This window comes from Cyprinus carpio, chromosome A19, assembly GCF_018340385.1.
Source record: "Cyprinus carpio isolate SPL01 chromosome A19, ASM1834038v1, whole genome shotgun sequence".
Lineage (NCBI taxonomy): Eukaryota > Metazoa > Chordata > Actinopteri > Cypriniformes > Cyprinidae > Cyprinus > Cyprinus carpio.
This window is the reverse complement of record NC_056590.1, coordinates 17328999-17354804: the sequence shown is the minus strand read 5'-3', so window position 1 is coordinate 17354804 and position 25806 is coordinate 17328999. Positions and strand designations below refer to the sequence as shown.

Genomic DNA, 25806 nt, shown 5'->3' with positions numbered 1-25806 from the left:
CAAAAAATTCTAAATATCTAAATGGTAGTAGACGAGAGAAGAACAGAGACCAAAAATATTGATGTCAGTATGCATTTATTTGTCACACAACATATTCACACAGGTTTTTGTGTAATTATCGCAGAATTAACCACCAGAACAATTACTCAGCCATGTTTTATATGCATCTGCTTTTACAGGTTGTGACCTTTCGGATTTGAATTGCACAGATTGTGGAGTGACAGCGTTTCATGCTTTTATTGTCCATTTAAAAGCACAAGCATTTGAGACTGATGTGTTCTGACTACTTTGGGACAAAGGAAGTCCATTAAAGTGTTTGGTCTATGTCTTTACCACAGAAAGCTCAAGCAGTTGAAACTGTTCTTTTTAAAACAGACTGTGGGAGGAGAGCATGTGTTATCACATTACAGTCATTACTGACCAATTAACCTGGAGAAAAATAACCCACGCGTTGCTTTTGCAGATGCAAATACACTTCTGAACATATTTCAATGGGAAAAAAATTGAAAGCATGGGTCTTTCAAATAAGTGTGGACTTAATTTACATGGACGGCACGGCAAGACCAGTGCAGATTTGGCAAAGTATTTATGCAGGGAGCCATATTGGCTGATAACTTATACAATGTGACTTGCACACTGAAAACAATTCAAATAAGGAAGGTACGGGCAAACAAGAACAAGTCCAGACAGGAAACTAAACTCTTTAATCTCAAAGGCAGTCCCTAGCATCACTTTGCCTTAAAGGTAATCAAAAAGGCAGCAACTCTAAAGACGTTCATTGATTCTGCTACTAAAGGAAACAGCTGGTTTTCAGGCACCTTCCTCTACAACATTTAAACCAATGCAACTGATGAAAACTCCAATTAATACATAAATACAAAAAAATATATAATGAATTATTACAATGTGAGCTGATCTTGTGTATGTGTCTGACTTACAAATCATGACCAATCGTTCTGTTGATTTATTACTGTGAATGTGAGCTGAACCATCTTCAGCATGTGCTTCAAAAGGCATAGTTTTACAGCCGAGCTTCCTGAATGTATTTACAGATGGCATTGAATATACCCGTACAGTAATGTACTGGGACATCAAAACCTGTTTTTTAAAGAGTTGTGCGTTAGTTAACTTCCTAGTTAGTGATGCATTATGTATTAGTCTCTGAAACCTGTTATGATTCAAACCAGTTTGGAGATAGGGAAACAATGGAAAATAAAAAGCGCACAAAGATTGTTTCAAGTGAGAAGAGTTTTAACACGTTTGTTCTTGTTCCTGCGGATTTACCCCCAAAAAATTGGTTACCAATATCTCATTCAGTCAACCCACACAATACAGCGCTGCATCTTTTTCAGTCTTTTCAATGGCTCAGGCTCAGGTCTGTCAGAGGGAAGACAGCAGGAGTGGGAGCAGGTTGAGGGCGGGCCGGTGCTCCTGAATGCCCAGCGCCACCAGAGCCCCAGCCAACACTGAGGTCACTTTGGGCAGCAAGGGAGGACGAGCCTCCATAACCTACCAACACAGATCAACACTAAGGTTAAACCAGAGATGAAATAATCAAGGGTTGTTTTTCAATCCAAGAGCCTCAGTAGATGTCCAAGGGGCTGCAGGATGACTTAAAGGGACAGTTCACCCAAAAATGAAAACTGTCATTTACTCAGCCTCAGGCTGTTCCAAACCTGTATGAGTTTCTTTCTTTTATAGAACATAAAAGAAGATATTTTGAAGTATTTGGTAACCAAACAGTTGCTGTTCCCCATTGACTTCAAAGGTATTTAATTCTTCCCATACTGTGGATGTAAATGGGGACCAGCACCAACATTCTTCAAAATCAAGGATATTCTGAAAATATGGAGCAGCAAGAAAACCTCACCTTTTCAACTTTATGCTTATGTATTCGTCCATCAGAGCCAACATAGAAGGTGGAGAACGCATCATATGTTCTGAACAGAAATAAATAAATAAGACTACACAAAGATGAGCACAGGGCAAGGTTTTGATGACCGGTCACAGCATGTCTCACCTGTAGAGGTGGCTCTTGTCCTTCTTGTAGAAGAAGATCAGAATGGAGTGGAAGGGCAGGCCTTTGACTCTCCAGCGAGCTTTGATGGAGCCGTCTTCTGGATGCTTGGTCAGCTTCAGCACTTCCAGCTGAGCATCCGCATAGAAACACAGACACATCAATCGCCAAAGCGTCAGAGTCAGCTGGTACACTACACGACCCCTTTAGAGACAGATGTAAAAACAGACAGTATACCAGTCAGATGTGCTGCTTCAAATATAATCCAAAACCAGTCATTCAATGGTAGTTCGGAGTCATTTTGGAACTACTGTCAATGTGTAATTAACAAACAAAACCCACCCATGATTTGTTTTTCCTCTAAACTTTGCTCTAATTCTTTTTGCTTGGAAAAACTTCTGTATTTTTAATTGCTTGCAGAAAATGCTTTGGAGAAGCAAAATGTTTTTCCAACATGAAGGGAATTTGTTTTTTTTGTTTTTTTGAGAACAAATCTTGAGACATAACAGCTTCACTGACAGCTAGTATAACTTACTTTCAGGTCTAACATACACCTAGAAATTCTTTACCTTGTTTTGGTGTTTAGAAGACCATTGATGAACTCAACATCTTCAGAGTATATGCTGTAGTCATGATTTTTCACAAAGAAACTGGGAAGCTGAAACACAACGTAGAACCTTAACTATTAGTCGAGATTACATTGCAATTACATTATTAAAAAGGTATCATACATGTTATATCTTCCTACAGCCTCCATATCAAGCATTATTTCTCAAATGGTACATCTCATTCCCCTTAAACTTGTCTTACCTCCACCCTCAGCTTTTCATGCATCAGGGCCAGTTTCTCCTCATTCTCCATGTCTCTCTGGCTAGAGCTCTTGTCCACTCTCTCAGTCTCAGCATGGCTGTAATGCATGACATTGAAGGGCTGATAGATACTCTGCTCATCCTGTCCCTTTCTTGGTTTGACCCCAATCTCTGAGACAGACTCCATCCCATGGCAGTGAAAGCAATAGAAGTGAGATCCCAACATAAAAGGTGCAGGGCATCCCTCGGTCTCAAACAGACTCCTGAAGGAGCCTCTCTCTATCAGCTGGTTTTCCTCAGTCCCATCCTTTCCGGTAATGATAATATCATCCACTCTGCTTCCATCAACAGTGGTTATAGGAAAAAGCAAGTCAAAGGGTCTGTTGGGTCCCAAAGCAAGGAGCTCTCTTAGTTTGGCCGGCCCAAGAAAGGGCACTTCCACCACGGTGTGCTGCTCATCGGTCTCTCCGGGTTTGAGCAGGACAGGCAGGCTGATTGCCTCTTCCCATTCCTCCTCCTCTAGGCTGGCTGCTCGGTTCAGCTGGCACGCATGGTGGAAGGGAAGGGACAGGGATGGCTGTTTAATGGACAGGTAACGTAGACTGTTTGGAGGAGCCAAGTTCCATGATGCACTGCTCAGGGTCCTACAGCTGTCAATCAAGTGCAATTCGGTTGTCTGCAAATCAGACAGAATTTGTTTAGATTGGTCAAAGCTTTTGATCAATTTAATGCATTTCTTCAAAACAAAAACAACAAAAAGTCACTTTTTATATTTTTGTTACAAAATATATTTGGGCGAACAGATCTTATAACTTATTTTCAAAAATTGTTTTAAAATTAATTTTTTGTAGTAAAAAGTTTCAATGTGCACCTGACATAAATTCCAGCACTGTTTCGTCATTGGTTGTCTGCTGCCATGGTTCCTGACACACCCCAACCAAAGAGAGACACCCCCTCTGCACACAGCCATTCAAGTCAGGTGCTGAGGTGATCTTGATCGAGTCTCAGTAAGATGACATCATCAAGCTACTCAAAGAGGAGAAAATGTGAACTCTCCCATCCAACGCTGCCTCTGGTTACTCACTGGAAACTTCTGTCCTTCAAAACCTAACCTAGGCCAAAAAAAATATAAATAAATTATAATTACATTTAAATCACTCTAACAAGACCAGATATTCAGATCTTCTTCAATACATTTATGCATTTGACAGACATTTTAAGCAACTTCGAATGCATTCAAGGTCTACATTTTATCAGTTTGTGAGCTTCCCTGGAGTCTAACCCATGGAATTGCTCACATTGCTCTACTTATTGAACTTCACTACCAATCGAAAGTTTAGTGTTGATTAAATTTTTTGTTTTTGAAATAAGTCTTTTTACTGCATTTAGTCACAAGAGGAGCGATAGAACATGTCCCTCTGAGCGAGCTGCAGAGCGGGTTTTACAGCTGCTATTTTGTGGTGCCCAAGAGAGATGGAGGACCGATAATGGACCTGAGGCTCTTCAACCGAGCGCTTCACAAGCGCAAGTTCAGGATGACAACGCTGAAGCAGATCCTGGCACAAATCTATCTCAGGGACTGGTTTGCATCCATGGATCTGATGGATGCATACTTCCACATTCAGATCGCAACACGCCACAGGCGCTTCCTGAGGTTGTCATTCGAGGGCACAGCATACCAGTATTCAGTTCTTCCTTTCGGGCTGGCTTTAGCCCCATGCACGTTCTCGAAGTGCATCGATGCAGAGCAAGTGGTATGTGCATTCTAAATGATCTGGATGACTGGCTGATTTTAGCCCATTCAAGAGATGTGCTTATCAGTCACATGGACAAGCTGCATCGCCATCTGGGATCCCTAGGACTGCAGGTGAATGTGCAAAAGAGCGTGTTCACCCCGAGTCAATCTATTACATACCTGGGTGCAGTGGTGGCTCCAGGTTTTTTTTTGTTGAGGGTACTAAGGAGGGCTTAACAGTTCAGAGGGGGAGCTAAAAAACTAATTAAACTGAGAGAAAGTAATGAATGCCTGCTTCATTTAAGCATGCAAATTTAGTCACCTTGTGTTTTTTACATACAACAGCTTTGAAAAAGGCATATTTTACATTTAGGTATTAAACTTCTCATATCCCAGTAATATAACTTTTAATGCCAACTGCCAAATATGATGCTTACAAATTAATACAATTTATGATCACAAATAGAAAAAAGAGAAAGTAGGGCTTTATTTGTTTATTTATTTTACACATTTCTATTTACTAATTTGTTTGACCATCAAGTGTCAGTCACTCTCAATGCCTACTGGCAGGAAAACATTGTAAATTCTAAATTTTTTTTACAATAGATAAAGTACAGACAATTCATAAAACTATTTCCACATAAGCTATTTTTTTAAGAGCTGCTACTGCATGTGACGACAGACTCCTCTCCATCCGGCGTGGCTGCCCACATTCGTATTCGTAACTCTGCGTATCCTTGTCAAGGAACTCTGCGTCTCTCTCAACGGCTCTGGTTGTACCCATAAATATGTATGTATAAAAGGAAATAACACTAGTGTAAAGGGCTTGAGACTGTCGACTTGTTTTTGTTCTCATCTGAGCTATTCTGGAAAGTGTCTGAAATTTGCGGTCTTTTACTTGATAATAAATAGCGCTCCATCATGACAACTGTTGATACTAAACTTAAAATGGACGCTAATTCGCACTGTATCTAAGTCAACAGTCAACAGTTTATGGGGGAGGGATTTTTATTTTTTGGGGTTTTTAATGTTTATTTTTCAATTTTAATGAATGTGACACTGTGAGTTAAAAAAAAAAAACAGGAATATCATTAGGATATCCTTGGGGGTGGGGCTGTTCCAGGGCTAATCAAGTTTCAAGCCCCGCCCTTGCGCCGCCACTGTCTGGGTGTGTGTTTCGACTCAGTGGGGATGAGAGCTTGCCTCACTCGGGAACGCATAGAGACCATCTATGCAGTTCTGCACCAGTTCAGACCAGGTCGTTCTGTTCCTCTGAGGGAATTACAGAGGTCCATGGGACTTATGGCATCGGCATCATTGGTTTGCCATCTAGGCCTTCTGCACATGCGGCCACTACGGCTGTGGCTGAAAGCTTGAGTCCTGTGGAGAGCACAGACCACAGGGCGTATGCACATCAAGGTCACACACAGCTGTGTCAGCGCTCTGAGACAGTGGCGCGTCCCAGAAATGTTCAGCAGGGGGTTTCCTGCACGCACCGTGGTTATGACAGATGTGTCAACCTCAGATGGGGAGAAGTGTGCGAGGGTGTTCCGACTTCAGGCCTGTGGTCAGGCCTGTAGCCCTACTGGCCTTTTTTCCACAGCTGGAGCAGCGACAACATGTCTTGGGTTTTGTAAATAAATCGCCAGGGTGGCGTATGCTCCAGAGCCTTTTTCAAGCAGGCTGTGAGCCTCCTGTTATGGGTGGATCATCATTTACTCTCCATCAGAGTGGCGCATATCCCCAATCTTCTAAACCCCGAAGCGTACATGCTTTCGTAGAATGGAATACCTCATGGAGAGAGGAGGCTGCATCCCAGCTTGGTCTGGATGATTTGGGATCAATTCGGGAAGGCAGAGGTGGATCTGTTTGTAACAAGGAAGAACACACACTGTCCAATGTTCTTTCCACTGTATCACTCCCTGCTGATGGGGGACACTCTAATGTTGCGCTAGCTGAGAGACAGACTTTATGCATTTCTCCCCCTTGGTGATCCCCCTCAGGAAGGACCTGCTGTCTCAAGCGAATGGCTCGATATGGCACCCCAGCCGGAGCTGTGGAGCCTGCACGTGTGGCTACTTCAAGGGTCCTAGAGGGGCTAAGTGCCCTGCCTCTTCATGTGATTGACACAATCATGGAGTCTCATGCACCCTCTACTAGGCGTTTTTACAAGCTTAAATAGGGAGTATTTGTGAAATGATGCTGTGATGAAGATATCGACCCGGCAAGCTGTCCGTGTCAGATGTTTTACATTTCCTGCAGCACAGGCTCAATAACGGGAGCCTACCATCAATGTTAAAGGTTTATGTGGCCGCTATTGCTTTGTTTTGTTCTCCAGTTGTCAGGCAATCAATTTGGAAGCAAGCAGGTTAAGTGATTAATGACAAAATTTTCATTTTGGGGTGGAGTATCCCTTGCCGCTGTGGGATTAAGTGCTGGTTTCTACATGTATTTTGCTTTGATTTGAAATAAAACAGCACATCCTTGTGGCGCGGATGACACAAAAGAGCATACGGTGATATGGAGAGACACAGAGGAGACTGTTGACACCTAGACACTGTTATTTATTTGGGACAGTCTCAAGCCTCCAGGTTTTATAAAATTTTCATTTTGGGGTGGAGTATCCCTGTAATTCAGAAATATATAATAATAAAAAAGGGTGTAAGTGATTAATGACAAAATTTTCATTTTGGGGTGGAGTATCCCTGTAATTCAGAAATATATAATAATAAAAAAGGGTGGAGGTGCGTAACTTAGTATATTGTTCAGTCAACCGTTTGAATTCAAAGAAGCCTTGTGTCCACGTTTTAGATTAGACAAATATATTATATTTACAGTGGGGCATGTATTTACAGTGATCAGATGCAGCCTGACACATGAACATCACGCTTGAGTCACACTTTACAAATCAACAGTCAACTCAGCTGACAACCTGACAAATACAACCAATTCTTTCCGAAACAAAGTGAACGATTATAAAGAGGATAGTGCCTCAGCTGAAAGCGATCAAGGATCACAGGTTTCCTGTCTGACTGGGTTGGGCAGATAATAGTCTGTTAGTCTTCATATCTGTAAGTTACATGCCAGTCAGTTCTTAGCTGTCCTGCTTGTAAACATGAAATGCATTACATTACCTGTCCTTCGTGAATCTGACAAAGTGCTGTGGAGCGTCAGCTCACTGTGCAGAGATGCGAGAGTGTGTCCAAATCTGACTGACGCTAACTGTTGTGTGATTTAGAAAGAATATGAATTTGTTGTCAACGTTAAACAAATGTCACTCTCCTTATGTCCTTGCCCAGCGCCTGTCTGCGCTACTGCGCATGCGTCCACCGCCTTCTAGAAGCGGAATCTGCCTGTTAGAGCGGCATCAAGCGGCGACCGCGACATACTGCAAGATGCTCGCGCCCGTTACGAACAATGGCGGCTGTCACTTTTCAAAATAAAAGTCTTAAACGCAAGTTGTACATTGCCATGATAGAGCACCAACTTTATTTTCAGATTTTATTACAGTATTTCTGATATTATTTTCTCAGTGGGAAATCATATTATATTATATTATATTATATTATATTATATTATATTATATTATATTATATTATATTATATTATATTATATTATATTATGTTATATTGACTTATGGTAGTTGCTTGAAATACTGTGCATATTTTATTGCTACTATAGTAAATACATGTAACGTGTAACAAGGACGCTAAAATAAAGTGTTATATTATATAACATAATATAATATAATAATACATTAAATTAACACATCTTATATTATATTATATTATATTATATTATATTATATTATATTATATTATATTATATCATATCTACGGTAGCAGACTTTAATTGACTTTGACTTTGAAATCACTGGTTTTAGGCAACGGCAGTGCAATACCTTGGGCGGCCTGAGTGAGGGCGTGGCGCTGTCGCAAACCGAGCTCCCGGCGTTTGAGCGTGTGTAGCACTGCGCGGTTAGGCCGCATGTGATGTGAGCTGCAGTGTGCTCGTGTGCTTTGTCAGCTGTGAAACATCCTCGAGTCTCAATTTAATACCTTATTCCCAGCGAGAAAAAAAAAGGTTAAGCAGAAAAATGCCAAAGAAATCAAAAGAAGTCGCTGAGTGGGAGGGTGATGATGAACCACAAACAGGTAACGTTAAGACTGTGGCTTTCTGTTAAACCACAATCTCATAATAATAACGACATGAAGATGATGCAACTGTATTGTAAAAGTGTACATGATGACAGCTCTGCTATGTGTAGTGGAGACACAGAGGTTGTGATTTATTTTATTGTTGTTATGTTTTGCTTAGCCTATTAGCCTACGACAGAAGTGAGTTTGATATTTCACTGTCATTGCATCATTTTCCAGCCTGATATAATTTAAGACCATATTTGCTGTGTGGTCCATGTTTCAACTGAGCAAGCTTTAAATGCTGATATAGCGGGATTTGTTTTGTGGGGGGGACGTGGCTGTGCTGCTCAAAAATGCTGTCTGTGTAGCCAGCTCACTAGTTTTTCTGGGAAAGCTCTTGTTTTAAATCCTGTGCACAAACCATTCTTTCTTTGTCATTGTCACACTGCTGTCACATAGCGCATGTTCATGTGTACAGAAGTGCTTCACATAATGATTTTTCTTTGTTTAGACAAACATGTCAAAAAAGGAAAGAAGGATAAGAAGGTGAAGAAAAGTGTAAGTATTCAGTTTTGTTGATTCGTGGCTGATTTGTTATAACTTTAATTGTTAACAACATTATGCTTAAAATATCGAGAATTAATTCAAGTGCGAAAAAAAAAATATTTAAGCATTCTATAACGTTTTTTTTCAGTTACCCCTGTTCATATTTCATTAATAATTTGCAAAAAAAATAATAAATGCATTTAAAACTCATACCTCTGACAGCTGAATTGTTTTATGCAGTTTTCTGTATTTTTGTTTATATTTTTAATTTCATCCTTACAGTTTTTTGAGGAGCTGGCATCAGATAATAAACCAGAAAAAGTAGAACAACCACCAGTGAAAGAGGCACAAGGGAAACAGGTGCATTATTTCAATTTCAGTGTTTTACAATACATTATATAAAGTAAAAAAAAAAAAAAAAGATTGAATTAAATTTAAAATATATTTAAACATCAAGCTATAAACAGTCAAATATGTTATATTTTTGGACTGCCTTGTCATTTTTAGCCTCAGAAGAAAAAGAAGGACAGACGAAAATGGAAAGCGGGAGACGATGAGGATGATGATGATGCAGAGGTCATGCAGCGCCTCAAGAAACTCTCAGTCCAGCCCAGTGATGAAGAGGAAGAAGAAGAGGAAGAGGGTAATGTCATAAACTTAGTTTGTGCCAGTATGTCACACATAAAGAGATGCTCTTTTATAATATATATATATATATATATATATATATATATATATATATATATATATATAATGTAATTAATTACAGTATTTTTTGCGATTAAGTTATAGCGTTTGTGCATTTATACTAAATGTATTTTTCATACAAATATCTAGAAACCGTAGTTACATCGTTATATTGTTACCATGGTATTAAGGTGCTGTATGTGTGGTTTTAACTCTCATGATCTAAATGTATGCTACTATTGAAGACCAGTTGTTAATTTTAATAAAACTCAGTCAGAATAATTAAATTTCACCATATAAAAATGAGCTTGTTACAATTTTTACAGATGTTGCTGTTTTTGATAATGAATTTAAATTTACATCTGCATCCTAACTAAAGCTACTACTGTCAACTCAAGTCAAGCTACTGTCACATGTGCATTTCTAAGAGACAGAAATGAAGTATTATTAATATTGCAGCCTGCACTGCAAACTGTGCTGAAGATACGCATCATCAAAGTCAGGAAGACAAACCTGTTTCATGATTTGAAACTATATCACTCATTAGAACATGCAGATACTAAGAAATTAAATTTTCTATATTTATATTCATTTTGTTAAGAATGACTGGAAAAGTGTAAAGAATTCAAAAGCGTGAAGTGCTAGTCATGTTCTGATCTTAAAGAGATGTTTAAAACCACAATAAATGGCCTGGTTTCACTTAAGGCGGGTGTACACGGTGCGATTTTTGCTGTCGTACGAGCTCACAGGTAATTTTTTCCTCTCGTGAGAAAATCGCAGATGCTCGCATGGTCGGGGCTCGTAACATGTGAGAATAATTACGGGCCGATCCGAGAATGATACGAGCACCTCACGATCTCCCGATAATTTTCAAAGATGTAAAAAAAATCGTATGCTGTCGTTTTAAATTCGTGGCATATGTGCGGTTGTACGAGATGATTTGGCGATCCATCTGAAGTTGACCAATCAGAAGATGAAAAAAACCCACATATTATGTATATAAATAGTCTATATAGTAATTTTAGTTTAATTATACAACGCTATTTTTTATTTGTTATTCTGAATTGTGCCAAATTTACTTCTGGCAAAACGAGCAGAAATTCAGAAATAGCCTTCTCACCTCGAGTTGTTCATGAAGAACAGAAAGTCCACTCTTTTCAGCCATTCTCTTTGCCATGTCTTCGTTTCTTTTTTTGGGATGTCACAATAGCTGCCACAAAGAAAACTATTTAGTCCTCATAATCCATATTTGTGGTGCGAAACGTAATGCTTACGTATATTTTTAATATATTTGTGCAGTGTGTGACTGCCTCCGTATGATTTTCGGATAAACTCAATCGTGACATATGCGAGGGCTCACGGCGTTCTGACCTTCAGAATCGCACCGTGTATGCCCACCTTTAGGAACAGAAATAAACCTTTATTGTAAAATAAAAAAAGATATAAAATTCATAAAGAAAATCATAAAAATCAACACAAATTAAAAACATTATCATGATCTTTTTTTTTTTTTTGGCCATATCGCCCAGCCCTACATTACACCACATATTTACCATTATGGTTTATTTTTGTTTTGCAGTTGTTGCTCCAGTCAAAGGAGGAAAGAAAAACATAGTGAGTTGCTTTGATATACTATGCGGTACTTCTCTTCACTGGGATGCACTTTGTGGACAGAGTCAATTTCCTCCTGCTGAACAATGTATAGAACAGTGCAATTTAAATCATGTGATCAACACAGAATGCAACACAGAACTTTGAGATTTTTTTTGTCCATCTCTTTCTATCAGGGTGGCAACATATTTGCTGCTCTGAGTCAGAGTGATGATGATGATGATGATGATGATGGTGGTGATGATGAGAAACCCCAAAGCAAAAAGAGCTCAAAGGTGGGTGCTTCCCATTTCAGAATCAGTCATTGTGTTGAGTTGAGTTTGTATGCACAAGTATAGAACAAGTTTTATGATGCAAGTCAAGTCAGTTTTATGTATATAATCAGGGGTTTATATACATAACCCACACTAGTTAAAATAACAAATATTTAGTATTTTTTTTTAGAAGTACAGATATACTATGTAGGCTACAAATTAATATGAGACCATAGAATGCATGTGTAGCAATAGGAACTAATAGGTAAAATGCTGTTTAAAATAGCATTATGTGAAGTATAAATAGTTTTTCATATCCATTTTCTTGCAAATTGAGAAATTGCATGGAAAACAGTGTTTATTTAATTCATATATGCATATTGTCTTAGTAGTTATTAGTACCATCACTGTTCATTATATTATCTTAACAGCATCATCAGATTTGATGCACCTAACCATAGCACATATGCATCACACACCACATAACACATCCACTCTAATATTGTGTTTATTCCTCTTTCATTCCCTTATTTCCTCTCTCTTCATTGCATTCCCAGTGGAATTCATTCCATTTGCATTCATTCATTTGTTTTCCAGCTCAGTGTCAGTGCACTCATTGTTTCAGTCATTAAAACATTGTGATGGATACAGAAGGGAAGAACATATTGGGCTGCATATTGACTATATCTACATTTAGACCTGTGCCTGTTTCTGTATGTGTATGTATGTGATTCAGGAAGTTGAGAAGGTAACCAAGAAAAAAGATAAGGCTAAACCTAAGATAATGAAGGTGGGTACATGGGATTGTTTTTTTTATATATATTCTTATTCAGTTTTCCTTCTTCAAAATTCACATCTTCTGTCTTTCTTCCACCTTGCATTTTTGTTTTCCTTTATTGCTACATGACGGAAGTGCTTCACTCATCTTGGAAACTAACCCTTTTCTGTACATTCCAGTCTGCCTTGCTAACAATATGTGTGATTGGTGAGAGCTGTGCTCGGATTTTTCCTCCAGGATCTTTGGTTGACTCTCTTCTCTACACACAGGAGGCCTCAGAGGATGAAAAAGATGAAGAGATTGAGAAGAAAGATGATAATGAAATGAAAGGAGGGAAAAAGGGCAAGAAAGTCGCTGCTAAACCACCTAAGGTGTGGGACTCTTTATTTTGATGAAAACAAGTTGTTTTGAAAAGTGTGTGCAACCTATAGGGCATCTTAATGTTGACAGGAGGAAGAGAAATTTGAAGAGAAAGAACAAGAGAAGACTCAGAAGAAAGGCAAGAAGGAACAGCCCAAGGTCAGATTAAGTTTATGTTTATATTTATGTATATTTTATGTATTAGTGATTTGGAATCTTGCTTAAGATGACTGAGTTGAGTATTATTAAAGTTTAAAATGTTTTCTATTTGAATATATTTTAAAATGTAATTTATTCCTGTGATCAAAGCTGAATGTTCAGCTTCATTACTCTAGTCTTTAGTGTCACATGATCCTTCAGAAATCATTCTAATATGCTGATTTGCTGCTCAAAAAACGTTTTATATTATTATCATCACCAGTGTTGAAAACTGTTGTGCTGCTAAATAGTTTTGTAGACTCCATGATACTTTATTCATGATTCCTGGAGGAATAGAAAGTTCAAAAGGACAGTATTTGTTTGAAATAAAAATATTTTGTAACATTATAAAAGTCACATTCGATTAATTTAATGCATCCTTGCTTAAAGTATTAATTTATTAACTTAAAAAACGACAACTTTATATGCTTTACATATGTTCTTCAGAATATCTGAAGAACATGTTGAATGAAGTACATGTTGATTGAAAATAAGTGTTGTAGTAAAATGTCCCAAGTTAAATATCTTTTTTGTGGTTTTTAGAAAGGGAAGCCTGCTCGCCCTCCTCCTAGTGATGATGAAGATGAGGAGGAAAAGAGTGATGAAAATGACACAATAATGGTACAATCATTTTCTCTTTTTGTATTCCTAATATTCATATTTTCCAAAAGTTCATTCATCCACTTTCTATCTTTATTTGTTTGATGTTCTGTAGAGTGCCGAGGATGCGCTCGCGGCTGAGCTGGCCAAAGAGAAACAAGAGGACGACCCCTTTGCTAACATGAGTAAAAAAGAGAAGAAGAAGAAAAAGAAAATGTTAATGCAAACAAATAATAAACAAACTAATGCAATATAAGTGTTCTTTCAATAAAAATCATACACAAACTAATTAATTATAATTAATTTATTTCATTTCTAATTTAATTTTCTTATCTATTTATATTTTAGGCTTTTTTTTAATAACCAAAATAATGGTTTTAGTTTTAGTTGACAATAACAACACCGATTGTAGACAAATCCTCTTGTGTTGTGCAGATGGAGTATGAGCGGCAGGTGGCTAGTGTACGAGCTCAGAGTGCCATCGAGGGAGACTTCTCCGTCTCTCAGGCTGAGCTGTCCTCTCGACAGGCCATGCTGGAAAACGCTTCGGACATCAAGGTGAGGCAAATGGGAAACTTCCATCTGAGACATTGGAAAGCACTTAATACTATGTACTCATTTCTATGATCTGTTTTTAGTTGGAAAGATTCAGCATTTCAGCCCACGGTAAAGAGCTGTTTGTTAACGCCGACCTTCAGATTGTTGCTGGGAGGCGATACGGTCTGGTTGGACCAAATGGGTGGGTTGATGATGGTTCAAGGTATTCAAGAGAACATAACTTTGGACCACTCATATTCAACATAACTTTGTTGTTCAAGAGTGCCTTTTTCAACACACGCTTCTGAATCCGACATGCAGCTGAAACCCATGTCTTGCATACGTCTGTGTGGAGTGGTTCTTGAAGCACTGACTCCAGCTGAAGTCCACTCTTTGTGAATCTCCCCCACATTTTTGAATGGGTTTTGTTTCACAGTCCTCTCCAGGGTGTGGTTATCCCTATTGCTTGTACACTTTTTTTCCAACCACATCTTTTCGATTAATTTAATCCATCCTTGCTGAAAGTATTAATTTATTAACTTAAAAAAAAAACATTATATGCTTTATATATGTTCTGTATCATTCAGTACGGAAGTGTTGCTCTAGTAAAACTGTATTCTTACTCCTCTTTCCTGTTTGAATCAGGAAAGGAAAGACCACTCTACTGAAGCACATTGCTAACAGAGCACTTAGCATTCCTCCCAATATTGATGTGCTGCTTTGTGAGCAAGGTAAAGTACAGCCCATTTATATTAGTGTATTATTAATATCTATTATTTAGAATTTTAATGTTTATATATTTTCATTTTAATTGGTTAATATTTAGGTCATTTTGATGTTTTTGTCATTCAGTTTTTTAATTTGTCAATATAATTTGTATTAATTTTTTCCCATTTTTAGTTATTTTAGTACATTACAAGTGTTGCCTACTAGCTGAAATATTTTATTTCAAGTAAAAAATGTTTCTCATGGTTTTAGTTAACTATAGTAGCCCTGGTGCGGCCTATTTGCGCAGCTTTTTTATTTGAGCCATCTATTTTGTGCATGATATTATATGGTGAATCTAGCTGACTTTTTTTTCTCTTTGTCGTTCCTCAGAGGTGGTGGCGGATGACACTCCTGCAGTTCAGGCTGTGCTGAAGGCCGACACGCGCAGACTGAAGCTCCTGGAGGAGGAACGGCAGCTACAGAGTCAGCTGGAAAAAGGAGACGACGCCGTGTCTGAGAGACTCGATAAAGTCAGATGAGAGCAGCTCGCTGAGATTCTCTAAATACACTGATCCATGGAGTAGTGAAGGATAACTGTGTGTATGTGTGTGTGTGTGTCATTCACAGGTTTATGAGGAATTGAGGGCGATTGGAGCAGCCGCAGCGGAGGCTAAAGCTCGTAGGATCTTGGCTGGTTTGTCTTTCACTTCAGAGATGCAGAACAGACCCACTAAGAAGTTCTCTGGTGGATGGAGGATGAGAGTGTCCCTGGCTAGGTGGGCACAATGAGGAAAAAATGCATTCATTCAGTAATTAATTTAATGAAAGTAAATAAAAAATTGACGTGAGAAATAAGAAAAGTTGTCTCCCTTCCAGAGCGCTGTTCATGGAGCCCACTCTGCTGATGCTGGACGAGCCCACTAACCACTTGGACCTTAACGCTGTCATCTGGCTTAACAAGTAATTACTTTTGCTATGAAGTCAACAATCCAGTCTAGCTGATGTATTTACATTCCATGCCAATTATAAATAGCCTACTTTAAATAATGATTGTATTAAGGGGATGTTGCATCACTAAAGGTTGTCAGGCTGCTGTGTTTTGATCCTTTTTCAGTAGAAAATAAGTCACACCTTTGTCATTGCTATATTCTGCTGACAAATCACCTTATATCTTTTATTTTCCCTTTTAGCTACTTACAGAGCTGGAAGAAAACGCTTCTTATTGTGTCCCACGACCAGAGTTTCTTAGATGACGTCTGTACAGATATCATTCATCTGGACAACCAGAAACTCTACTACTACAGGGGCAACTACCGTGAGTTTCGTTTCTGAACAGCAACAGATGAAATCTACTGAAAGAAGGTGAATTATCTTACTGTATTTTATATTTGCTTGATGTCTTCTAGTGACGTTTAAGAAGATGTACGTACAGAAACAGAAGGAGCTCCTGAAGCAGTACGAGAAACAAGAGAAAAAGCTCAAAGACCTGAAGGCTGGGGGAAAGTCCACCAAACAAGCTGTAAGTCCTTGAGTTCTTCACGATTCTAGTCTTCTCAGACCCTGCCACTCATTCTCCATCATTCTTTCCCAGGAGAAACAGACGAAAGAGACCCTGACGAGGAAACAGCAGAAGGGGAAGAAGAAAGGTCAGGAGGAGGAGAGCCAAGAGGCCACGGAGCTCCTCAAGAGACCGAGAGAATATACCGTAAAATTCACCTTCCCCAATCCTCCCCCGCTCTCACCGCCTATTCTCGGCCTGCACAGTGAGTCTTTCATGACTTTCACTCTCTGTAGCATCTTTTTGTTATCAAACCTGATGACCAGTTTTGTGTATTCTCTCTTCCTCTCACAGGTGTTGACTTTTGTTATGGAGGCCAGAAACCTCTGTTCAAGAATGTGGACTTTGGTATAGATATGGATTCCAGAAGTAAGTCACACTAGCAGCTTAATTACAATGGAAAATATATTCACAAGACAATGTTAGAAAACTATACTGGTTTTCAAGTGAGCTTGAGTTAACTTTCTCTGTTTCAGTATGTATTGTTGGACCCAATGGAGTTGGGAAAAGTACACTCCTCCTGCTTTTGACAGGAAAATTAAATCCTGTAAGTAACAGTTATTGTATAGTTGTAAAAATCTAAGATGTAAATTAAAAAAATTATTTATAATATTTATTTGAGACAAATGGGTGCTTGTTTTTCCCCCATGTTTGTTGATTTGTTTCCTTCATATCATTAATTACGAAGCTTTTTTTTTTTTCTTCATTTTAGACAAAAGGAGAGATGAGGAAGAACCATCGATTGGTATGGCAGATTTTTAAAATCATTCTTTTTATCAGTTTTTATTTGACTCTTGGTAATTGCTTCATTCTTCCTCCTGTCTGTAGAAAGTAGGTTTCTTCAACCAGCAGTATGCTGATCAGCTGAACATGGAGGAGTCTCCCACAGAGTACCTCCAGAGGAACTTCAACCTCCAGTACCAGGATGCCAGGAAGTGCCTGGGTCGCTTCGGGTTAGAGAGCCACGCACACACCATCCTGATCTCCAAACTGTCTGGTAAGCACTATAGGAATGCATTCATGTGTGAGTCATCTGTTCTTCGTTGGCATTTTTTTTCTGAATTGTCCTGTTTTTTGGGTGGGGGGGTTATTTTAGGTGGTCAGAAAGCAAGAGTGGTATTTGCTGAACTTTCTTGTCGGCAACCTGACGTCCTCATTTTGGTAAGGAGTAAATGTTTTAAATATCTCAAGAATTCAAGTAAAAATGACTGCTTTAACCTTTTCTGTCCATACAAATGTACAGGATGAGCCCACAAATAACTTGGACATTGAGTCGATTGATGCATTGTCAGAAGCCATCAATGAATACAAAGGGGGTATGTTTTTTTTTCCCCAAACATTATTGATTTGTTTTATTTTTTGTGGTAAAAAAATCTTGTGTGCGTGTAAACCTATATACAATAATGATAATCATTAAGGTGGAAACCAGGAAGTAAAATCTTTATTATTAACATTTAATATGAATGTTTTCAGCTGTGATAATTGTGAGCCACGACGCCAGGCTGATCACGGAGACCCAGTGCCAGCTGTGGGTGGTTGAGGACCAGTCGATCAACCAGATTGATGGAGACTTTGAAGACTACAAGAGAGAAGTGCTGGAGGCTCTTGGAGAAACCCTGGTCAACAAGCCTAAAGAATGAACAGCGGCTGCTATTAATAACAAGAGTGTCAAACTACATCACTGAAGGGCTTTTTGTTGCATCCAAGTTTATTTTTAAAGCCTCAATAGAACCAAAAAGTTACTTGTTAAATTGACAGATTATGCTGAGCACCTGCATGCACACTGTGTAGGGTGATATAGAAAAAACCCTACAGAACCAGGATGGGGTTTTTCACATCTTTTACTTGACACGTGAAGACTGATTCCTGATCATTATTTTTACTTGCTGAAAATTTATACATACAGCGCTTGTTCTTTAGTCATGATGTCTGACATTCTTGTATTCTGCTTACATTCAGGCCGTATCATTATACCAGCTCTGTTCATCCATGTGATGCAATGATATAAAACACACTATGTCACTATCAAATGTGAACGGATGGGGCTAGCAGTGTGCAGTTTGATAATGGTGTCTGATTGCTGATGCATTTCGTATTACCCTGCCTTTGAAAGGAGTACTTTTGGTTCAGGTCATTAAATCATTATGCTTGCATTCTAAACCAGCTCCAAATTGTTTAACCTATATCAATGTTCAAACAGTAGCTCATCTGTCTCGAATGATGAAATAAACTATTGACTAACTTGATTTGAATTAATACATTGACTAAAGTATGCATCCAATTGTCTTGGAAAAAAACAAATAAATAATTTTTGCAACAAAGTCAATTTTATCAGTGCTTTTATTTGAGATTTCTTATGTTATGCTTGTCTTGCATGGACAAAATGTAACAACATGAATGGAAAATTTACATTTTTTTTTTCTTGCTCATATTAAGTACTGTTTTGGAAACTAATTTGGATGAAACTTCCAAATTTGAAATTACAACCACTCTTTCGATAGACTATCATCAGGGTAGCGCAAGTGTAATTTTTTGACAGGAATGAAAATGAGGCTGTGAGGGACAGAAGTACACAGCATTTGAGGAGTTGCTGTTTAACAACATACCCATTTTTTTCAGCTGATGAAATGTCTTTCCAAAAAGCTTTCAGTAGACAAAACGCCATAACGAGTTGACATTAAAAGTGTCTAGGACCTCCCATTGTAAAGACAGTAAGTCTATCCCTCACCAGTCAACACCCTCTTAGTCTTAGCCATGTTAGGTTTAGTTCACCACAGAATGAAGGCAAGATAAACAACCATGGGGGGCTTTATAATCACCTAATAAATTAAGATAATGGTTTAGAAGGCTCAGATTTAAGGGGAAGGCATTGAAAGACATTAAATATTAGGATGGGATATATATTGTCCCTTTGAATCAAAAGGTTTTCTGCTTCCACACCCATGGGAACAATAGAAATTCTATCTGTAATCATTTTATTTCAGACAGATGGGAAAATAAAGTGGCTGGAGATACATCTAAGGTTTCTCAAGAAATGAGCAAAGTTTGGGTGTTCAGCTGAGAAACCTAGGTGAGCAAAACAAGCACATGTAGTACAGGTCCTTCTCAAAAAAATTGGCATATTGTGAAAAAGTTCATTATTTTCCATAATGTAATGATAAAAATTAAACTTTCATATATTTTAGATTCATTGCACACCAACTGAAATATTTCAGGTCTTTTATTGTTTTAATACTGATGATTTTGGCATACAGCTCATGAAAACCCAAAATTCCTATCTCAAAAAAATTAGCATATTTCATCCGACCAAAAAAAGAAAAGTGTTTTTAAATACAAAAAAAGTCAACCTTCAAATAATTATGTTCAGTTATGCACTCAATACTTGGTCAGGAATCCTTTTGCAGAAATGACTGCTTCAATGCGGCGTGGCATGGAGGCAATCAGCCTGTGGCACTGCTGAGGTGTTATGGAGGCCCAGGATGCTTCGATAGCGGCCTTAAGCTCATCCAGAGTGTTGGGTCTTTGCGTCTCTCAACTTTCTCTTCACAATATCCCACAGATTCTCTATGGGGTTCAGGTCAGGAGAGTTGGCAGGCCAATTGAGCACAGTAATACCATGGTCAGTAAACCATTTACCAGTGGTTTTGGCACTGTGAGCAGGTGCCAGGTCGTGCTGAAAAAACGAAATCTTCATCTCCATAAAGCTTTTCAGCAGATGGAAGCATGAAGTGCTCCAAAATCTCCTGATAGCTAGCTGCATCGACCCTGCCCTTGATAAAAAACACAGTGGACCAACACCAGCAGCTGACATGGCACCCCAGGCCATCACTGACTGTGGGTACTTGACACTGGACTTCAGGCATTTTGGCATTTCCTTCTCCCCAGTCTTCCTCCAGACTCTGGCACCTTGATTTCCGAATGACATGCAAAATTTGCTTTCATCCGAAAAAAAAAGTACTTTGGACCACTGAGCAACAGTCCAGTGCTGCTTCTCTGTAGCCCAGGTCAGGCGCTTCTGCCGCTGTTTCTGGTTCAAAAGCACACGCCTGTGCACGGTGGCTCTGGATGTTTCTACTCCAGACTCAGTCCACTGCTTCCGCAGGTCCCCCAAGGTCTGGAATCGGTCCTTCTCCACAATCTTCCTCAGGGTCCGGTCACCTCTTCTCGTTGTGCAAGCGTTTTTTGCCACACTTTTTCCTTCCCACAGACTTCCCACTGAGGTGCCTTGATACAGCACTCTGGGAACAGCCTATTCCTTCAGAAATTTCTTTCTGTGTCTTACCCTCTTGCTTGAGGGTGTCAGTGATGACCTTCTGGACAGCAGTCAGGTCGGCAGTCTTACCCATGATTGCAGTTTTGAGTAATGAACCAGGCTGGGAGTTTTTAAAAGCCTCAGGAATCTTTTGCAGGTGTTTAGAGTTAATTAGTTGATTCAGATGATTAGGTTAATAGCTCGTTTAGAGAACCTTTTCATGATATGCTAATTTTTTTGAGATAGGAATTTTGGGTTTTCATGAGCTGTATGCCAAAATCATCAGTATTAAAACAATAAAAGACCTGAAATATTTCAGTTGGTGTGCAATGAATCTAAAACATATGAAAGTTTAATTTTTATCATTACATTATGGAAAATAATGAACTTTTTCACAATATGCTAATTTTTTGAGAAGGACCTGTAAATGACCCTTCTCTCTCGAGGACTGCAAGAGCTCTTCAGACTGAGGACAGCTCTGATTTTGCCTGGCACTGAATGTTGTGCACCTGTAAGACACGCTGAGAAAACCAAAGGTGGCAATCTGGAGAGAGAATGCAATGTTAAATCTGGCAGCAGTCGGAGATACGTTGAGACATATCTGTCCAAATGCAGTGCAGTGGTCCGCCATAGTGACTTTTTTTATTTTTATATTTATATATATGAAGTTCGTCCAGATGCATTCTGGCATTGCCTTGCTTGACATTCTGGAAAATTGAACACAAAAAGCTGGATGGAAACACCAAGATGTGAATAAACTGTCCAAATGTGCATTGAAACCTATTAACTCGCTTGAGATGGATGCAGGCTAAGGGGTATTTAATAGTGGGAATAATATTTAATAAATATACACTGAAAATGTTATTATTGCATACTATGTTATTGCATATTGCAGTGCAAATAGTATAGTGTGCTATACTAAAGGCCAGATTTACTATCAGTTTGTACCAGTGCAAAACCCTCTTTTGGCATTAAAAAAAACTACTGTCAGAATATACTAAAGACATGTAATGAAACATTAGCGGTGAAAAGCCATGGACAGTTAATTTTGTGGCTGATCATTTGAATTTGTAGGACTTTCCATTTCAGATGCAAAATTTATGGGAGGAGAGTATTTAAATTAATCATGTAAGGTGATTCATCAAGGCTTGCGCTAGTCAATTTACTGGTAAGTGCACCATTTTTTGACGTCCAGAAAAGCATGTCTTAATCCATTTTGCACCTGTATGGTTACCGTACTTTCACACAGGGTGTCACATAAAATCACATTACTTTTCTGGTGTTTGCACTAGGGTATATGCATAATGCAGTCTGATAGGCTGACAGCTGTGTTGGCAATTGAAAAGTTGAACATTTTTCAACTTCTGCTGCAAGCAAAGCCAATGACATAACACAACAATTCAGTTCGGCAATGCAAACATCACCCATTTAAAGTAAATGAGACGCCCCTTGTGAATGCACCATTAGTATATTACATGCACCTGATTATCATCGGCTCTCCATGTTTGTACAATTTTTGCTAATTTGCCCTGTTTAGTAAATCTGGCTCCTAACTATAAATAACATTTATGCATTATTTTCACTTCTGCAAATAGCCTCTGCCATTTTTATTCAGAAGACATTCATACAAAGTAAGACAGAGACATGTTTATTGAATAGATTCCTTATTGTTCATCAAGAGCCATGTAGCTTTCTTTAAAATGGCTATTGGGCATGCAAGTACAGCTCCTATGTCTTTCAATGGAGAAACTGTTTCTCCAAAAGTGTTCACTAAGCTTACGATTAAATTTCATATTTGAAATCATAGATGAAATCTGACAACTGTGTCATAAATGTTGTTTATTTTGCTCAAATAGCGTTAAAAAAAATTGATTTAACAAAATAGCAGCTTAGAGCTCACAGTCATTTTACAGTTATGAGTGTCAAAGAGTGACAAACTACATCACTGAAGGGCTTTTTGTTGCATCCAAGTTAATTTTTAAAGCCTCAATAGAACCAAAAAGTTACTTGTTAAATTGACAGATTATGCTGAGCACCTGCATGCACACTGTGTAGGGTGATATAGACAAAACCCTACAGAACCAGGATGGGGTTTTTCACATCTTTTACTTGACACGTGAAGACTGATTCCTGATCATTATTTTTACTTGCTGATGATTTATACATACAGCGCTTGTTCTTTAGTCATGATGTCTGACATTCTTGTATTCTGCTTACATTCAGGCCGTATCATTATACCAGCTCTGTTCATCCATGTGATGCAATGATATAAAACACACTATGTCACTATCAAATGTGAACGGATGGGGCTAGCAGTGTGCAGTTTGATAATGGTGTCTGATTGCTGATGCATTTCGTATTAACCTGCCTTTGAAAGGAGTACTTCGGTTCAGGTCATTAAATCATTATGCTTGCATTCTAAACCAGCTCCAAATTGTTTAACCTATATCAATGTTCAAACAGTAGCTCATCTGTCTCGAATGATGAAATAAACTATTGACTAACTTGATTTGAATAAATACATTGACTAAAGTATGCATCCAATTGTCTTGGAAAAAACAAATACATTTTTGCAACAGTCAATTTTATCAGTGCTTTTATTTGAGATTTCTTATGTTATGCTTGTCTTGCATGGACAAAATGTAACAACATGAATGGAAAATGTACATTATTTTTCTTGCTCATTAAGTACTGTTTTGGAAACTAATTTGGATGAAACTTCCAAATTTGAAATTACAACCACTCTTTCGCTAGACTATCATCAGGGTAGCGCAAGTGTAATTTTTTGACAGGAATGAAAATGAGGCTGTGAGGGACAGAAGTACACAGCATTTGAGGAGTTGCTGTTTAACAACATACCCAATTTTTTTCAGCTGATGAAATGTCTTTCCAAAAAGCTTTCAGTAGACAAAACACCATAACGAGTTGACATTAAAAGTGTCTAGGACCTCCCATTGTAAAGACAGTAAGTCTATCCCTCACTGCTTCGTTTTCATGCAGGTAAAATACACAGCATCTGCTCTGAGTAAGGTCTATTACAACAAGATTCAAACATCTGGTTTCAGGTAGTCTTTGTAGATCCGCTTCACTCTTGCCAGTTCTCGCTCATCTGGTTTTATGCTCCCATACCAGGAATACCACAGTTCTCCAGAGCGGAGAGAAACCGGGGCAGGGGTTGGTGCTACAGCACCATGAGTGTTCGAGTAGTCCTCTTTGGAGTAATCCACATGAGGTAACTGAACAGCAAGTAAACCTGAAACAGAGGGGAAAAGAATCAAATCACGTTAAGCACTTGTGCACCAAATGATGAGATTTATCACTCCTTTCTGGCTCTTCCTTAAAAGGACATTGGCATTTACAACAATAAATAAAAAAAAAGTCAATTTACCACAATCTCTAGCAGTTTCAATGGCCTTGTTAAGTAGTTTCTGTTGTTTCATGCACACACCTGAGGAAAGATTAAGAGGAAAATGCTGATCAGATCATGAGTATATCAGAAATATGATGCATGGGAAAATTAATTACCGGTTCGAGTGGGATCATGCACAATTCCTGTTTGAGGACTGATGAACTGCTGCAGCAGATTCACATTCTGCAGAGAGAGAAAAAAAGTGTTTATTAAAGCAAATTCCTTTAAAGTATAATACTTAAATTTTCCTCATGAAATAAAAAAAATGACAGAATCGAAAAACACACCTTGTAATGGACGATGATGTTTGGATCACGACAGATGGGACAAGGGTTACCGCATATCTTATCCCCTCTCTAAGACAAAACAATCACCATCATTAATACAAAAAAACCATCTAATCAATCAATAAATCAATCCAAAACAAATGTGTCCTACTTACAATACAGGTCTTTCTTGTCTGTTGAGGAGGGACGCCCCCCTTATGGTTCCTTCTGTAGTTAGCCCACACAGGCTTTGATCCATAACGCTCAATGTACTCTACAAGAGAGGCCTGGCCAACATTAAGCGCTGTTTCACCACAAGTGCTTTATTTAATCATATAATCAATCACATTTACCTTCACTTTCTAAGTATTCCCATGGTCTGTCTGCATATCTAGACAGTGTCTCAGGTGATTCTGTGTTTTCAGCAGACGGTGGTGATGATGATGATGATGATGATAAAGCACGAAACTTCAGCCCTGGAGCAGCACTTGAAATTAGTTTCCAATCACGAATGCCCTGCAATACAAAGCGCGTGAACAGTCCTTCATGTTGGTTGAGGTGTTTGCACGCGAATGACTGCCCTATAGCCACAACAAACAAAAGTCTACATCCTGTGTAAAACAACATTCGTTATAAAAATGTTATCGGTAACCAACCAACCTGTGTTTGAATATTTCGTTGTAAAATGACAGGAAATGTGCGGCAGATCGCTATTCCAATGCGTTGTAAGGAGGCTGCCATTTTGTCTTTGTAGCAGAGGAAGTTGTTGAGAGGTTAAAGCGAACTGTGACGGAAGTGCGCGTGTATTGTTCTCACTTCATTCGTTTTAAATGAATTAAGTTCACCAACTAGTCAGATATATGTATACAGTGTGAAAATACACCCAAAAACACCCAAAAAAAACCAATTGTAACTCCATCAGTTTTAATGAAAGGGATTAAACATTACATAAACATTACAAAGAGTATTTTCCATCCTTTACCTTGTCCGTTTCCACTGATGTATATTATATATTATAACTCTATTACAGATCAGTGTCTGTTTCTCATTTTAACCCACATTTTGAACATAATAGCGTTACAGTAATTCACATAAAGGTTGAATCTACCTCAAAACAGCAAGATCTTGAATGTGCATACACGAATATGATTATGTTATTGTACAGTGATGCAGAGTAAATTCTCACATCGTTTTTAAATTTCAAAAATGCCAACGATTTAATGATTATCTTTGCACCGGAAGACGGGAGGTGGGGGATGGGCGCGCCCTTCAACACACAGAAGGTCGTTTCGAGAGCGCGCGCGACAGGACCGCGTGATCGTCAACTCCATTTTGTTGAAA

At 38.5% G+C, this 25806-nt stretch overlaps 3 protein-coding genes across 6 annotated transcripts; 1 reads left to right on the top strand and 2 right to left on the bottom strand.

Moving 5' to 3' along the window:
- Window positions 1-58: 58 nt before the first annotated feature.
- LOC109057605 lies at window positions 59-7892 on the bottom strand. 2 transcript variants are annotated; one of them, XM_042776801.1, is made up of 7 exons: window positions 7696-7892; window positions 3698-3938; window positions 2828-3502; window positions 2587-2675; window positions 2021-2221; window positions 1871-1940; window positions 59-1509 (listed from the first exon to the last, which is right to left on the bottom strand). In XM_042776801.1, the coding sequence occupies exons 2-7, from the start codon at window positions 3794-3796 to the stop codon at window positions 1381-1383; spliced, it is 1263 nt and encodes a 420-aa protein (XP_042632735.1). In that variant the 5' UTR covers window positions 3797-3938; window positions 7696-7892; the 3' UTR covers window positions 59-1380. The 2 variants fall into 2 exon arrangements, with proteins under 2 accessions (XP_042632735.1, XP_042632736.1); XM_042776802.1 differs by having other exon boundaries at window positions 3698-3933.
- A 588-nt stretch (window positions 7893-8480) lies between these two features.
- LOC109057564 (ATP-binding cassette sub-family F member 1-like) lies at window positions 8481-18648 on the top strand. Of its 2 annotated transcripts, XM_042776797.1 has the most exons (27): window positions 8482-8716; window positions 9213-9259; window positions 9530-9607; window positions 9755-9890; window positions 11514-11548; window positions 11722-11820; window positions 12536-12589; window positions 12847-12948; window positions 13028-13096; window positions 13679-13756; window positions 13851-13952; window positions 14171-14293; window positions 14374-14474; window positions 14918-15003; window positions 15371-15510; window positions 15608-15756; window positions 15857-15940; window positions 16171-16295; window positions 16387-16499; window positions 16572-16743; window positions 16833-16907; window positions 17015-17085; window positions 17251-17283; window positions 17367-17535; window positions 17635-17699; window positions 17782-17854; window positions 18012-18648. In XM_042776797.1, the coding sequence occupies exons 1-27, from the start codon at window positions 8659-8661 to the stop codon at window positions 18176-18178; spliced, it is 2604 nt and encodes an 867-aa protein (XP_042632731.1). In that variant the 5' UTR covers window positions 8482-8658; the 3' UTR covers window positions 18179-18648. The 2 variants fall into 2 exon arrangements, with proteins under 2 accessions (XP_042632732.1, XP_042632731.1); XM_042776798.1 differs by lacking the exon at window positions 12536-12589 and having other exon boundaries at window positions 8481-8716.
- A 4721-nt stretch (window positions 18649-23369) lies between these two features.
- Window positions 23370-25697, bottom strand: LOC109057599 (28S ribosomal protein S18b, mitochondrial-like). Of its 2 annotated transcripts, none has more exons than XM_019074828.2 (8): window positions 25574-25697; window positions 25126-25211; window positions 24819-24981; window positions 24642-24739; window positions 24487-24555; window positions 24316-24382; window positions 24179-24238; window positions 23370-24043 (listed from the first exon to the last, which is right to left on the bottom strand). In XM_019074828.2, the coding sequence occupies exons 2-8, from the start codon at window positions 25204-25206 to the stop codon at window positions 23838-23840; spliced, it is 744 nt and encodes a 247-aa protein (XP_018930373.2). In that variant the 5' UTR covers window positions 25207-25211; window positions 25574-25697; the 3' UTR covers window positions 23370-23837. The 2 variants fall into 2 exon arrangements, with proteins under 2 accessions (XP_018930373.2, XP_018930374.2); XM_019074829.2 differs by lacking the exon at window positions 25574-25697 and adding an exon at window positions 25448-25511.
- Between the last annotated feature and the right edge of the window lie 109 nt (window positions 25698-25806).

Excerpts from the sequence above, each read along its gene's own strand:
- LOC109057599 (XM_019074828.2), bottom strand. The coding sequence starts at position 25,206 with ATGGCAGCCTCCTTACAACGCATTGGAATAGCGATCTGCCGCACATTT. Across the intron at positions 24,556-24,641 it reads AGACAAGAAAGACCTGTATT|AGAGGGGATAAGATATGCGG; the intron begins GTAAGTAGGACA and ends GTTTTGTCTTAG. Across the intron at positions 24,383-24,486 it reads ACATCATCGTCCATTACAAG|AATGTGAATCTGCTGCAGCA; the intron begins GTGTGTTTTTCG and ends CTCTCTCTGCAG.
- LOC109057564 (XM_042776797.1), top strand. The coding sequence starts at position 8,659 with ATGCCAAAGAAATCAAAAGAAGTCGCTGAGTGGGAGGGTGATGATGAA. Across the intron at positions 14,294-14,373 it reads AAAACGCTTCGGACATCAAG|TTGGAAAGATTCAGCATTTC; the intron begins GTGAGGCAAATG and ends ATCTGTTTTTAG. Across the intron at positions 16,744-16,832 it reads GCCTATTCTCGGCCTGCACA|GTGTTGACTTTTGTTATGGA; the intron begins GTGAGTCTTTCA and ends TTCCTCTCACAG.
- LOC109057605 (XM_042776801.1), bottom strand. The coding sequence starts at position 3,796 with ATGGCTGTGTGCAGAGGGGGTGTCTCTCTTTGGTTGGGGTGTGTCAGG. Across the intron at positions 3,503-3,697 it reads AGTGCTGGAATTTATGTCAG|ACAACCGAATTGCACTTGAT; the intron begins GTGCACATTGAA and ends TCTGATTTGCAG. Across the intron at positions 1,510-1,870 it reads ATAAGCATAAAGTTGAAAAG|GTTATGGAGGCTCGTCCTCC; the intron begins GTGAGGTTTTCT and ends CTGTGTTGGTAG.